A 13,886-nucleotide genomic window follows, 5' to 3' on the forward strand; every position below is an offset into this window, starting at 1 on the left:
AATTTTTAACATTTAGAACTTACTAATAGCACACTGTTTCTTGGAAGAAGAGAATGAATACCTGAAGTATAACTCCAGCAACTAATTGTCAAAATTTTTACTTATTCTGTTTTATGAAGTAACTATCTTAGATACTTCTCTGGTAAGCTTGACCAATAGAAATATTGTACCTATCGCTCCCAACTGTATGGCTGCCAAGGGGGAAACAGAGATCAGGCAGATGATTCATAAGATGGTCTAGCAGAATACAAAATGATTCTAGACACTAGGGTTTTAGTTTTGCTACTGAATTGCTGTGTGACCTTAGATAGACAGCAATTCTTAATTCCCCTACTGACACTTAGTGTACATGCATATCTACATACATACCTATACACACACACCCTTGGCTAAGTGTCTGTCTTGACTCTTAAGTTTTTAATCTGTCAGAGCAAATAAATGCAAAAGTCTGCACCAGAGGCTTTCTTGAGGTGTTTTCTAGCTCATGGTTCTTCAGTTCTACTGTTTTACCCAGCCTTTAAACTGACTATTGACTTAGCTAGATTTCAAACCTGAGTTGTGATTAACAGTATTATAGCTACCTTTGAATATTACTTTAGATTTTGCTATTCTTTCTTTTAAAATTTATTTATTATATTTACATGCATAATATTATACATATTCATATGCACAAGGAATACATAAAAATATATAAAGAATATAGTATAATAAAACAGCTGTGTACTCATCAGTAGCTTAAGAAATAGAACAATACCTAATATTTCTGAAGCCTCTGCTGTACCTCTCCCTGAGATAATTTTTTATAAGTATTATTTTCTGTGAAAACAGTAACTGACACAGGATGGGCATCTATTAATTATAAAAATAAGCTATAAAAGGAAGAAAAGTCTCAACTACAGACTGAAACCAATTATTGTGACTTTATTACAATAGTTACAAACAATACTTTAGTGGTATGTATTTGTATCATAATTATTCAAACTATATACAAATAGGTATTTATACAAGTCTACACTTAAAAAAAGAAAAAGCAATTAATGTCCAAATAAAAAAAGTCACATTATCAACAACAAAATTTTTTTCTAAAAGTTATGGCCAATAACAAAGGAAATTCACAGTTATTCTGAAAATATTTTAAAGATGCAGGAATCATATTGCACATAATACAGTTATAAACCTTACTGAGCAGATGTGTATATTTTAATCTAGTTTTTCACAAAATTTACATTATCATGCAATACTTCACTGTATACAGAATGGTGGAACTAGAATAAACAGGTTAACTTACAAACTTTTAATATAATGGCCACAAAATTAGAATTTTTTAAAGTTATATTTAAAATAATTTTACTATACAAAAAAAAAAAAAAAACCCAACACTCCAGTGTAATAAAGCTTAACGGACAGAATCAAAATTTGTTCACAGATCAAGTTACATTTTTAGTGTTCTTCTTTATCTTTTCCTTTCTTTTCCTTTTCATCCTGTAGTGCAGTACCGAGTTTTTTAATAAGAACTGACAGAACCTTGTCCAGTGGGTCCATGACTCCTCTTTGAAGCCACTTAGGAATAGTAGTCCTGGCATGATGAAAGCCCAATTTTTGAAGAATATAATCAACGCCTACTGGATCAATTTTTCTTCCAGTCCAAGAAATTAATCTAAAATAATAATAAATTATATTATTAAGGAGTACAGTGCCCTAGCACAGTCCTGAAGGTAGGTTCAAGACAAAGTATTTTCAGTAGATGCAAATGATTATCTAACCTACAATTCCTGGATTCACTGTAATAGCACTCAAAAAATGTGTGAGCCTACACAGCAACGGCGTTTAGTGAATTTCATCGTGATTAATTTATTTTAGGCCTCAAGTTACATGGTCATCTTAAACCTTTAAAGGACATCTGGCTCATTCTAAAAGATGGTATTACCTTGATGGAGGGAATCCTTTCATGATGTACACGTATATCAAATCATGATGTTGTACACTTAAAATATCTGTTTTGTCAATTATACTTCAATAAAGCTGGGAGAAAAAGGCTAAAATTTACTGTGTTTGCTATGTGCTAAACATGTTTGAAGGAAGAACCATTTTCTCCCTATTCTTTCTATTTTCTTCCATATAGTAGAACAGCATTAGTGAAACACTCCTGGTCTTTCTCTGCCCCCTTATTGATGATTTATCTGATTGGCAAATTAACAGAGGAACTGAGTAGTGTAGTTCAGTACCCTCCTCCCTACCTGCTCTTCAGGAGCCACTCATTTTGAACTGTTCCTCCATGCCATAGGTTTTTCAAGGACAGGCCCCTAAATAGTTAGCCCAAGACTGTTCACGGCTGCCTGTAGCTAGGTGAGTACACAAGGCTGCTGACTGCACAACTCTAGCATCCGTCTGCCCCCCACCTCCTACTTGAGTTTTGCATCATTGAGACCCTGTAGGTAAGTCCAAACATAGACTTTGTAATACAAAGACATTGTTGCTTGACACCAAACCACATTCTGTTATCAGCTTTATAAGTATGAAAGCTGTAATTCTGATTTCCAGCTGCCTCTTGCTGTTTCAATTGATCCTGAACTTAGGTAGGGAAAAGGAGGGTATTAAGCACTGGTCTGCTAAAACTCTAATGGTTATAAGCTTTTTCCATTAATTAACTCATGTAACCATTTTAACAACCCTGGAAGGTAGGTAATACCATTTTCCAAATTTTTCATATGAGGCACCTGAGGTGTTAGATCCTTTGGCCAAGGTCACTCAGCCACTACGCTCTGTAGCTGGGCTTAGAGCCGGAGCCCTTTAACCACGTGCTCCACCACTATACCGTATCGCTTAATCTCTTGACAGGTATCTAAAATATATATATATATATATATATATATATATATGTTTATGGCAAATTTAACTTTTTATTCTCATTTTAAATTAAAAGATAGTCAATTTCATTATATTTATTGAGATTTACATATACTGAACAGTTTCCTGTATTAGGACCTTTGCAGTATTTTAATATTGACACTGTTACTATTTCTCATGAATATATGTACTATTAATACCAAAGTGTATTGTTGATTTGGTTACAACATATTTTATTAAACACAAATTACTAACACAAAGTCACTACTTTCTGCTTGTACAGGAGTCCACTGAATAATGGGGATCTTACTAGTTTGGAATGATTTTGTGGCATAAATATATCTGAATAATAACGTTGTCTAGTGAAATATGTATCATTCTGCAGAATGTTTTGCTGGACTTTTTTTGATACTGTTATTGCATGATGGACAGTTATAATTTGATTAACAAAGCAGATGCGAGGAAAGAGGAAAATAACAGGAAGGTTGTGAGTGGTAAATCACACACAAGGACATACAAAGCAAGTACCGCTAGTTACAGCAGAAGTTTAATGTAATTAAAACTAGAAAATACTTTGGAAAGTTTGATATGAAAACAATGTGATGATGTAGCTGGGGTTGTGATTGTAGTAGAACATGACACAGTAAAGGAACCTGAATCTGACAGAATTAAATCTGACATTTCAGGATGGTTTTATATTGCTTAGTATGCAGACAGAAAGACACTGTGACACTGTAGGTTCTATTACATTGTCATGACATATGTGAGAAATTGTAATGGCTCCTTAATGATGATGTATGACTTCTGCATCTTACAAAACAGTTTATTGTAGCTACCTCAAACACCTGAAAATAACATCCTGCTGAGATGGTGAAAAAATAATAGCAACTGCAAAAGTGGAGTTACTCTCATTTTTTACTGATTAACTGACAGGATGTCATGTCACACACTGGATAGCTAGTCAGCACGGAGCTATTCTCAGTTGTTTGTGCTTCTTTTGCCTTGCTTAGAAGCACTTACAAAAGAAAAAAGGAGCAGCAAAAATATCAGTCAGAAGCTGTAGAGGTTATAAGTGACTAACATAAAAATAGTTTTTGGTAAACCATATTTAACCTGCTGCATTATTTATAACCTTTTTCTCATAATAATCTCATAGGAAATAGGTAAATATGTACACCCACTCTTTACCTAAGAGTGGGTTCTAGATGCCATGTATTGCACATAAAATCTCTCCAGTCCACAGTAGTGTAAGTGATGCTATCTTCTCTGTCTTTGTCAGAGGAATTTTCGTCATGAATGATAACTGGACTTTTCTGTCCTGGTCGAGTAGATAAAATCCGAGGTGGAAAAATAGCTATAAGGAAAATGATATATTAATATTGCAAATACATATCTCATAAATTTATTTTAAGTCACTAAATGAACAAAGTAATTGGCTCCATTTGTTTTTATTTATAAACTGGCCAAAGCCTCATTTAATTACATTTCTTAAAAAATATTTAAAAATAAGCCATAAGTAAATGCCAATTATTGGTATTTCTTGGAGAAAGACAATATCGAAGTTATTTTATTCTCTTATAAGAATTAGAAATAACATGTCATCATTTATTTTTGAGTAATAGCACATGTTTTACATGTATTTGTGTGCCTAAAACACACGGTAAAGAATACTGAGATTTATTTGATAGCAGGCACAGGACACTGAAATTGACAGTTGTAGGGCTCCTAAAAAAATGTGTGTAGGTGGATGACTTTTTAACAGCTTTTTTGAGATACAGTTCACTCGTTTAAAGTGTACAGCTCAATGGTTTTTTAACGTTAGTGCCTATATATATATATTTGAACAGCTGTACTAACTTAGGAGTTTTTTAGGTAAGCAGTCTTTTCACTCTTCATAGTTGAGTACTCAAATGTTTTATGAAAAATGAAGTCTTTTAAAATTGGCGATCATAAATGATATATTTAAAATTGAATCTGGGACAAAAGTAGCTTTCATATGATCTTTAATAAATACAGCATTTCTATAGGGCACAGGTTTTCAAGACACAAACTGGGCATAAAATAATGATTAATATGAAATATGATATGTATTATGTAGCTCTGGTTATAACTGTTAATTAGCAGTGGGGTAATATATTGATTGGGAATGAACCTAGGAATGAAGCTGTACTCTCACACCACATCGGAATACAGATGTCTTCAGTTATTGCCTGGTCTATTGCTCTGCTTTTGTTTATTATTGATGGTGGTTACAGTACTACAGTTTATCTGGATGTTCTAGGAATATGTTGATTCTGCTCTAGTCTTACATGCTGTTAAGAATTTTCTGAGGCATGTTTATATTTATTTTGCCCAACACTACTTGCTTTTAGTTTTTAAAAACAAAATATACTTACAGCTATTTTATTTATAATTAAAATCCCCATAAGTAATAATTTTGTTACTGTAAGTCCGATAATCAAGTCCCTATTTCCTCTTTTCTCATTGAAATAATGTCTTACAACAATTTCTATAAAAAATACATTTTAAAAGAAATACACACAGTTCATGGCAGGCCAACACAATATTTCATAAAGTGACAAAGGTTCCACAAAATACCTGAGGGAAAGAAATCTGGCAGGCATTCATACCTAGGTAGACTAGAAAAGAATTCTGCACTTCACAACTTTATCTAGAATCTGTGTTTCTCCACATTAAGTTTAAATATTAAGGCAGAGAGAAAAACAAGAGGATTAACAGTGATGGTATATTTTGTTGCTCTATGTGAAGACTGGATCTATGCATATTATACATAACATTTCCTATTATACGCCTGCAGACATTTTACTTGAATGGCTCATAGATTTCTCCCAGCCATCATTATTGCTTTCACTCTCACTGAATTTTTGGCACATCTAGATTAAATAATAATGGAAGAGCAATTCAATTTATGTATGCTATATTTACACTCTTTCCACATGGCCTTTTGATAATCTGTCTTTGTTTTCTTCACTCAAACATTCATCATGAAGCTATTTTGAAATATCTACAAGATAAATTTTATATTTCTTTCTTCTTGGAAAACATGAAGCAGTTATTATAGTGTGACGAACAAATTTCATCTATTCGAAGCAGTTTTTTTTAAAAGCACATCTGTTGTTTTTACCATTGTATATTCATATAGTTGCACAATAAATATTTATTGAGTGAATAAAGACCATATATTTGGAGAGCATTCCATATCATGACATTTTAAACTACCTCATTCTTTTAAACAGCTACAGAGTATTCCATTTCATTGTATGGACACACCATAATATATTCAGCCAATTCCATATGGATATTAGGGTCACCATATGTTTCTTAGTGGGCCAACATTTAAGTTTCCAGTGAGTAGAACCAATGTTAGCTAGCTCATGAAAAACAAGACACCACTACTGAGGTCTAAATATTTATAAAAAAAAGATAATGTTCTGTGCATTCTAGACAGATATATCTTCTTATTTAATTCAGTTTTCCCAATTATGTATGTAACTCTTGCTAACTTTATTATGTAGTTGTTTCTCTAGTCATTTCACTTAGACTAGCAATATTTCCTCAAAGAGGTTTTCTTTTCCAACTTTGTGAGACTATCTTACTAGACCTGATAATATACAGAACATATATGGAAACATTTTGTAAAGTATAAAACACCATTCAGTTTGAGATATGGTTAGGAAAAAATGAAATGTACCTGGCAGATACTCAGAAAGTCTATCACATAGTCTTACTAATATATATTTATTGATATTTGTAACTCATAGAGGAAGGAGACACATTCTACCCATTTTATCGCTAGACCATAAAAATCCATATAAATTGTAGTGAGAGCTGCCTTTCCTGAAGCTTGAAAGGAAAACAAAAACAAAAACAATATGCTACCCACCTTTTTCTTTTTCTTTAAGATAAGCTGACACTAAATCATGAAGAAACATGATGAGCTCAGCATCCATTGTCACACAAATGTGGTCAGTGAACTCTGTCACCACACTGCATTCTACCTTTGGCTTCAGGCTGGCGTCTGCAATGGCAAAGTTCTTTTACAGTAAAAGATTATTGAAATAAGTCCCTTCCTCTTCCCATTAACAAGGGATTTACATGGGTCCATGTAAATGCCTCCACTTAAATGCAGTTTCTGTATATGACTTAAAGAATGATGATAGTTTACTAAGCACTTTCCAAGTATATGCCATTTACTCATAAAAACCTGATGAAGTCCTATTAGCCCCATTTGAGGAGAAAGAGGCACAAATGGAGTAAATTATTTGCCAGGGGTCATACAGCTGGTAAGAATATCAATCAATTTGAACCAGAAGATCAATTTCCTTATATTATATTACAAAAATAACCTTCAGGGAAAAAAAGAAGTTTGAAGATCCTTTAGAATTTTCTTAGTTAACTTTAGAAACTAAAGATTGTTTTTCCACATACTCTGTAATGAAGGTTCTTGTGGTTCTTGAACATGAATAGATTTAAAGTCAAGCTGCATCCTTGGTAATGCAAAGATAGTCTCTGTTTCGTGATTGTAGCTAGAACATCCTCTGAATCCACTCAGCAAACTAGAACTCTTCACTGTAGTGCTATTCTCAGTGTTATTAGCATCAACATTACGAAGCAGGTTTAGCTCTACAAGCATAATGATAAAGACAATAACAATCAAACCAGTAGGCATTGATAAGCATATAGCTTTCATGACATTGATACACAGAACTTTTATCATTCCAAAAAGCTGGAAAATGAATACATTTAAAAAAAGCCGTATTTAAGCTTTGATTTTGAGACTAGTTATATACCACTATAGATATAAATATGGACAAATACTTATATATACATACGTATACAAATATATATCTCACTATTCTCAATATTGAAGCTTTATAACATGATTTTGGATAAATCCAGTAAATTGTGTTTTTTTGTTTCTTGAATTTTGAATATTATTCTCAATTGAAATCGTATCTGAATTTAATGAAGGCGAAGTCTTAACCACTGGACCGCCAGGGAAGTCCCAGGAGGTCTTTTTTAAGTAAAACATTCAAGTCTTAACATGTCCCAGTCTAGTCAGCTTTTTAATACAGACGAAATGATTGGTAAAAGCAGTACTCTAAACTCTAACACAAAAACAACCACAGAATAAGAATTTTCATGACTGAATTACTACAAGACCGGTGAATCTAATTTACTTCCTTATCCTGCTTTGTTCTGAGAACATTTTTAACAGTCTCTGATCCCTAGGGTTGCTAACAACTATTTTCCATGAGGCCCAAGCCATCTTCTTTTCCATTCTGAGAGGATTAAAAAAATGAATAAATTAAAAAATGAAAATGAATTTAAAAACTTCATCAAAAGCACTCTCTTTAAACTTATGACTTCATAGGAATACTAATATTTAGTTTCATTTTATTCCAGCCATCCTGAACCTTAATTTTTGGTATTCTATTACTTAGTTGTATAATAACGTTCCCAAACCTCCAATGTGAACATTACTATAAAAATATTTTTCCAATTATAATAAACTTAATTTCATTTATTTAAACCAATTTTATTTTGAATGTTTTCAGTTACATCTAAAATAATTTTAGTCCATGAGATGTTGCACTACTAGGGTGGTGAATCATGTACTAATATTGCTACTTAAGGCAGCTGGAATAAAACGAAAATTGTTTAAAGAAATGGAAATTCTCCCTACACTTAAATTCTAAACACAGTCAACAGAGCCCAAAATAGAGAAAACAAAACAAAACAAATCTCTCCAAAGAATCAAACTTTTAACCTTCATTTCTTGTGGCTGTAACGTAATTGAACCATTCTTTCACACTTGCTACTCCATGGGGTGGATTTTCATGGCGACGCCTTGTTATCTTGGTTATTGTTGCCATAGGACTTTCCAAAGCACCGCATGGTTTGGTAACCATGGTATTATGGCCCAGATGAAAATCCAGTGTTTGTACAATATATGTAGAATGATCACTAGCGCCTAGAGGGGGAAAAAAGTTTCTCAATGTAACAAACTATATTTAGATGCAAGAAAAGTTGTGGCCCTAGAGCAATAGATTTAGCTAGGTAAGTCATACACAGATAGAGAAGGCTGTAAAACTAAGGAGTACATAAGAGAGAAAAAAATTCACAAATATTTTTTCTTTTAGTTATAACTGGATCTATCCCCAAGAAGATGAAGAATATCAACCATTTTTTCCTTCATCATTAAGAAACCACTGAGTAGAAAATTAAAGCTAAAAGAAACTGTAAATAGAGGTAAAAGCACAGCCTGCCCTTAAAAGTTTTGTAAAATAGTCTTGACTGGCAAGTAATTTCCTTACACTACCACTGTGTGTCGTCTTCTCTTCATGTTTTTATAAGAAATTTTTACAATAACTGTTATTATGACTATGGCCAGCCACAGCAACAAAAACTTTAATTGCCTAAGTAAGAAACAGAGTGAGATGGTAAGTTCAGAAATAAGTCCTTTAACATGTCCCAGACTTTATAGATACTGACTCATTGGCAGTGAACTCCTTGACATTGTCAGATACGTGATAATAAATAGAGATGGATTTCAGAAATACCATAAGAAAAACAGATAAAAGATATGAGAAAAAAAAATTACTTTGTCATATATAATCATGTAAGAAGATGGGGAAAAGTGAAAGCTGAAAATGTGTCAGTTTACCATCTTCCCAGATTTTTTGAGCTTCGGTCCAAAAAGCAATATTTGGTTCCTCTAAGTGAAAAAGGGCCCATGATTTTGAACGGAAATTTGGACCATGAAAACAAGCTAGTGTCATATGATTTCCATGTAAGCTCATTGATCCTCCAAACTGCATTCCATCTTCCGGTAATGGAGTCTGAAATAAGGATATGTGGCATCCTGATACCACCTTCAATACTCCAGGCCAATGTCGATGATGAGCTGCATCGAGCACTGCAAGAAAACAAAAAACCACTTATCCTGAAATATCTCATGAACATCCTGAATGCTGGGTAGGAAGACAGCAGGTGGCTACTTTGTACAGCTGAAGTGACTCAGATAACAGATGAAAACAACAATTCAGTCCCTGGTTAACATTAAGCAGAAGCTAATAAGGATACAGTCTAGGAAAAGATGCTGTGTAAGGATGGCTAGAGCTCAGGAAAGTAGCAACTTGCTAATAATAATTACAACTAATGCTTCTGTAATGATTAATGATTTACAAAGTGCCTGCATGAAATTTTATGTAATTCTCACAGTATCTTTGTAAACTATGTATTTCATCTAGACTCTTCAGGTGAAATAGAAGAGGGGTTAAGTGAACCAGTGATTAGAAGGCCTAGAAATCAAAGGCAGATCCCTGATTTTAAGTACTGGAAAAAAACCCTTTTATACCCTTTGCTGCTCAGAAGTGAGGTCTGAGGACCAGCAGCATCAATGTCACCTGGGAGCGTGTCAGAAATCCACTCTTACGTCCACCCCAAATCTGCATCAGAATCTGCATTTTAAAAAGCTCTCCAGGTGTTTCAGATGCACATTAAAGTTCAAGAAGAACTAATCAGATATACAGTTGACCACTGAACAACGTGGGGGTTAGGGGCACTGACCCTCCGCACAGTAGAAAATCCACATATAACTTATGGTTGGCCCTCCACATCCACACTTCCTGAGGATTCAACAAACCATAGATGGTTTAGTACCACAGTGTTCATTACTATTGAAAAAAAATCTGTGCATGGGCCTGCACAGTTCAAACCCATGTTTTTCAAGGGTCATCTGTACAATTCATATTTATATTTCCCACTTACTCCAATAATATCCTTTTAGCTGTTTTCCACAATTCTCATTCTGGATCTAACCAAGCATCATACATCATGATCATGCAAGGATCATGCATTAGTTGGCATATCTCTTTAGTTTCCTTTAATCTAAGACAATTCCTTAAGCCCGTTTGTCTGTTTCCCATGACAAAGACTTTTTGGAAGAATCCAGGCCATGCATTTTTGGGAACACCCCTCTATTTGTATATATGTCTGATACCAATTCTAGTTTAAAGGAAATGCAGGGACTAGGGGAACAAGATAAATGAAATCACAAGGAAGCAACTGAAAAAGACCCAGAAAGTAGGATATTCTGCAGAACAATTGGCCAAGTCTCTTCAGCAAGTCAGGTCACTAAAAAAAGGACTATACTGAATTTAAAAATAGTAAAGGAACATAACCATTTTTAATCTGTGATCTTGAACTGGACATACTGGTTTGGACAAACCAGTTGTAAATATAATTTTAGATCAGTTGTGGACTGTGCTGAGGTGGCTAGAGGAGATAATTAGCACAATGGAAAGTTCGAGATTGTTGACTGGAAAAGGCTACAAAACAATATGAATAATGTTTTGGTAAAAAGTACATATGTATGTGTGTGTGTGTGTGTGTATGTATGTATGTATATATACATACATACACACATGCATAGAAAAGTATCTGAAAGTATATACTCTCAAGTGTTCACAGTGATGATTTCTGGGTGGAATGTGATTTTTTTTTTTTTTTTTTTTGCTTGTATATGTTTTCTCATTTGTTTTTCCAATGCACATGTACTGCTTATGTGATAATAAATCATGAAAAATTATCCTGCTTCTGACTACTTTTCACTTTTACCACTATCACTCTAGTTAAGGCCACCATCATCTGTTGCCTGGACTCTCAGAAAATCCTCCTTACAACGGTAATGTAAGTCTGTAGCAATGGTAATGGTAATTATTGCAGTGATTTCCTTACTTTCATTCTTAACCACCTTGGTCTGTTCCCCACACAGCAGCCAGAGTGATGCTTTAAAAAGGATTATTTTTTTAAAAAGTGAATCAAATAATATCAGATCTGTTCAAAGCTCTCCAGTAGCTAGCTACCCATCATATTAAAAATCTTATCTTTGGCCTCTCTAAATTCATGTCCAGTATTTTCTTGCTTGCTCACTCTGTTCCACCACAGTGGGCCACCTTAATGATCCTCAAACAAGCAAGTTTCCTCCCAACTGTAGAAGCTTTGCACCTTTCAGTAGCCCACTTTGCCCAGAACTCTCTTCCCCAGATCTTAGCCTAGCTCTCACTTCAGAAAAGGTTTCCCTGACCACCCTTTCTCAAACAGCTATCCTCACAGTATGTATCACAGACTCTATGATCCTTCCCCTGCTTTGTTCTTTCTCTCAGCATTTCTCTCTACCTGAAATTATCTTACATACTTACTTAGCAAATTTGTTATGGTCTGTCTCTCCCATTAAAATGTAAGCTCCATGAGGGTAGGAATTTTTTCTACTAGTAGATCTCCTATTCCTAAAACAGTGCTTAAGAACACGGTTGATACATAATAAAAATTTGAATTACTGAATGAAAATCTGCCTAATATGACACAGGTAATAAATCCAAACTCAGACATTCTGATTCCATAGCCCATGCTCTAAACCAGAACGTGGTGTTGTCATATTTAGTATTCAAGAGCATGGAGTATAGTTGTATGTATTAAACAGTCAAATGAACATGAGTAATGTAATGGGAAATACAATGTAAGCTATTCAGAATAAAAGAAAATATATCTAATCATTAGTTGTAACTTGTAATTATGTAATAAAGTAAGAATTAATTTGTAATGTGATGTAATCTGTAATAATGGCATGATTGTAGATGAGCTGTGGCAGGGGGAGGAGATAATGAATGAATGACTTCCCAAATGATGGCCTCTAATTCCATTGGCGGGTAGGAAATTGGGTACTTTGCTGAGTGAGCAGGATAAAAAGCATATGGACCACTTTTTAAGCATGGTATATAGACATTATTTTAAATTAACACATATTTAGTGAAAGATAAAGCATATATAAAGCCTTAGTCTTCTAACTCTTACATTGTTCTTGTGAACTTTTCTCTAGGTTATTAGTCATTGTCTTAGGTGGAAGATAAGGAACTGGTCCCCAGGTAGACAGAGCTCGTTTGCTGGTGTCAAACTGCTGAGTGAAAAATTCCTGCAGCTTCATTCCTATTTTTATCAGGTCTGGTGTAGTTGATCTTGATATCATTACTTGGAAAATATCCCACTTCAGATCTCCATGGACAAAAATTTCACTAGAGCATAAAACAGAATCTTTTATCATATATATTACAGAAGACAGTTTAAAAGCACAAGAAAAAGTCTCTTCCCCACCAGTTTTTCATTCATATTAATTGTATGATATAAAATCACTGTGCAGGAAAAATGGTTTGTGTTTTCTCACTGGATGATAGAAAATATGTTGAGTAGTCATGTAAAGTACTGAAAAAGTAATATTTTACTAAATACCTTTTATCGGTCATGCTTGAATCCAGTGTATTATACAGATTTACTTTCCATTCATCCTGAAGCTTGAGATCAGCATTACTGAAGATACCCATGAGAATACTTGAGCCCATGTAATCAACACGAGCTTCAGTAGAACCCATAGTAATCTGAATTTTGTGACTGGGTTGCTGATTTGGATGTTCAGAAATATGAGCTAAAATAGAAACAATAATTACTTTTTCACAGAAATGCCTCATGGGAAAAACTCATCAAAATCAATTTTCAAATACTTTTCTTCAACATATTGTTCAGTTGTAAAATTTCAACATACCAACCATCTCCAAAGCATTGACATCTATAGTCCCTCCAACTACTCCTCCTTTAGAATCTAACTGTGATCTTCCTAGACCAACAGACATGCTTATCTCTCGATCTCGATTACTTCCTACTGACAGACGGCCCTGGCTCTTCAAACCACTAGTTGTCCAACTATAAAAAAGAAAAAGTGTTATTAATTAGACATATGGCTTCCCATGTCAATGAATTAAAACAGGAGTTAGATGATTTCAAAAAAGTTGGACAATGAAACAATACATTTCTTATAAAAACTATGGTAAACATTTGAATATTAACATTAATGATGAAGCTTTCTTCTTAACTAGAAAATTATGCTATTTTCCTTATCATTTTCTGTCTTTTTAGAACACATATTTCATGCTGTTTTTATGTTACAATATCTTTAGGATTAA

The 13,886-nt window shown here is 33.8% G+C and overlaps 1 protein-coding gene across 4 annotated transcripts in view; it reads right to left on the bottom strand.

Annotated features, from left to right (window-relative positions):
• Positions 1 to 980: 980 nt before the first annotated feature.
• The window catches only part of BLTP1 (bridge-like lipid transfer protein family member 1), a 192,758-nt gene continuing 179,852 nt past the window's right edge, over positions 981 to 13,886 (bottom strand). For all 4 annotated transcript variants that reach the window (XM_061192014.1, XM_061192013.1, XM_061192010.1 and 1 more), the window contains 9 exons: positions 13,469 to 13,626; positions 13,159 to 13,351; positions 12,727 to 12,944; positions 9,536 to 9,787; positions 8,639 to 8,842; positions 7,297 to 7,491; positions 6,752 to 6,886; positions 4,036 to 4,201; positions 981 to 1,657 (listed from right to left, as the gene is read on the bottom strand). In XM_061192014.1, the coding sequence (XP_061047997.1) occupies positions 1,441 to 1,657; positions 4,036 to 4,201; positions 6,752 to 6,886; positions 7,297 to 7,491; positions 8,639 to 8,842; positions 9,536 to 9,787; positions 12,727 to 12,944; positions 13,159 to 13,351; positions 13,469 to 13,626 (1,738 nt within the window). In that variant the 3' untranslated portion in view covers positions 981 to 1,440. The remainder of the gene's footprint in view (positions 1,658 to 4,035; positions 4,202 to 6,751; positions 6,887 to 7,296; positions 7,492 to 8,638; positions 8,843 to 9,535; positions 9,788 to 12,726; positions 12,945 to 13,158; positions 13,352 to 13,468; positions 13,627 to 13,886) is intronic.

The sequence above is a fragment of the Eubalaena glacialis genome, chromosome 5 (genome assembly GCF_028564815.1).
Source record: "Eubalaena glacialis isolate mEubGla1 chromosome 5, mEubGla1.1.hap2.+ XY, whole genome shotgun sequence".
NCBI classification, from domain to species: domain Eukaryota; kingdom Metazoa; phylum Chordata; class Mammalia; order Artiodactyla; family Balaenidae; genus Eubalaena; species Eubalaena glacialis.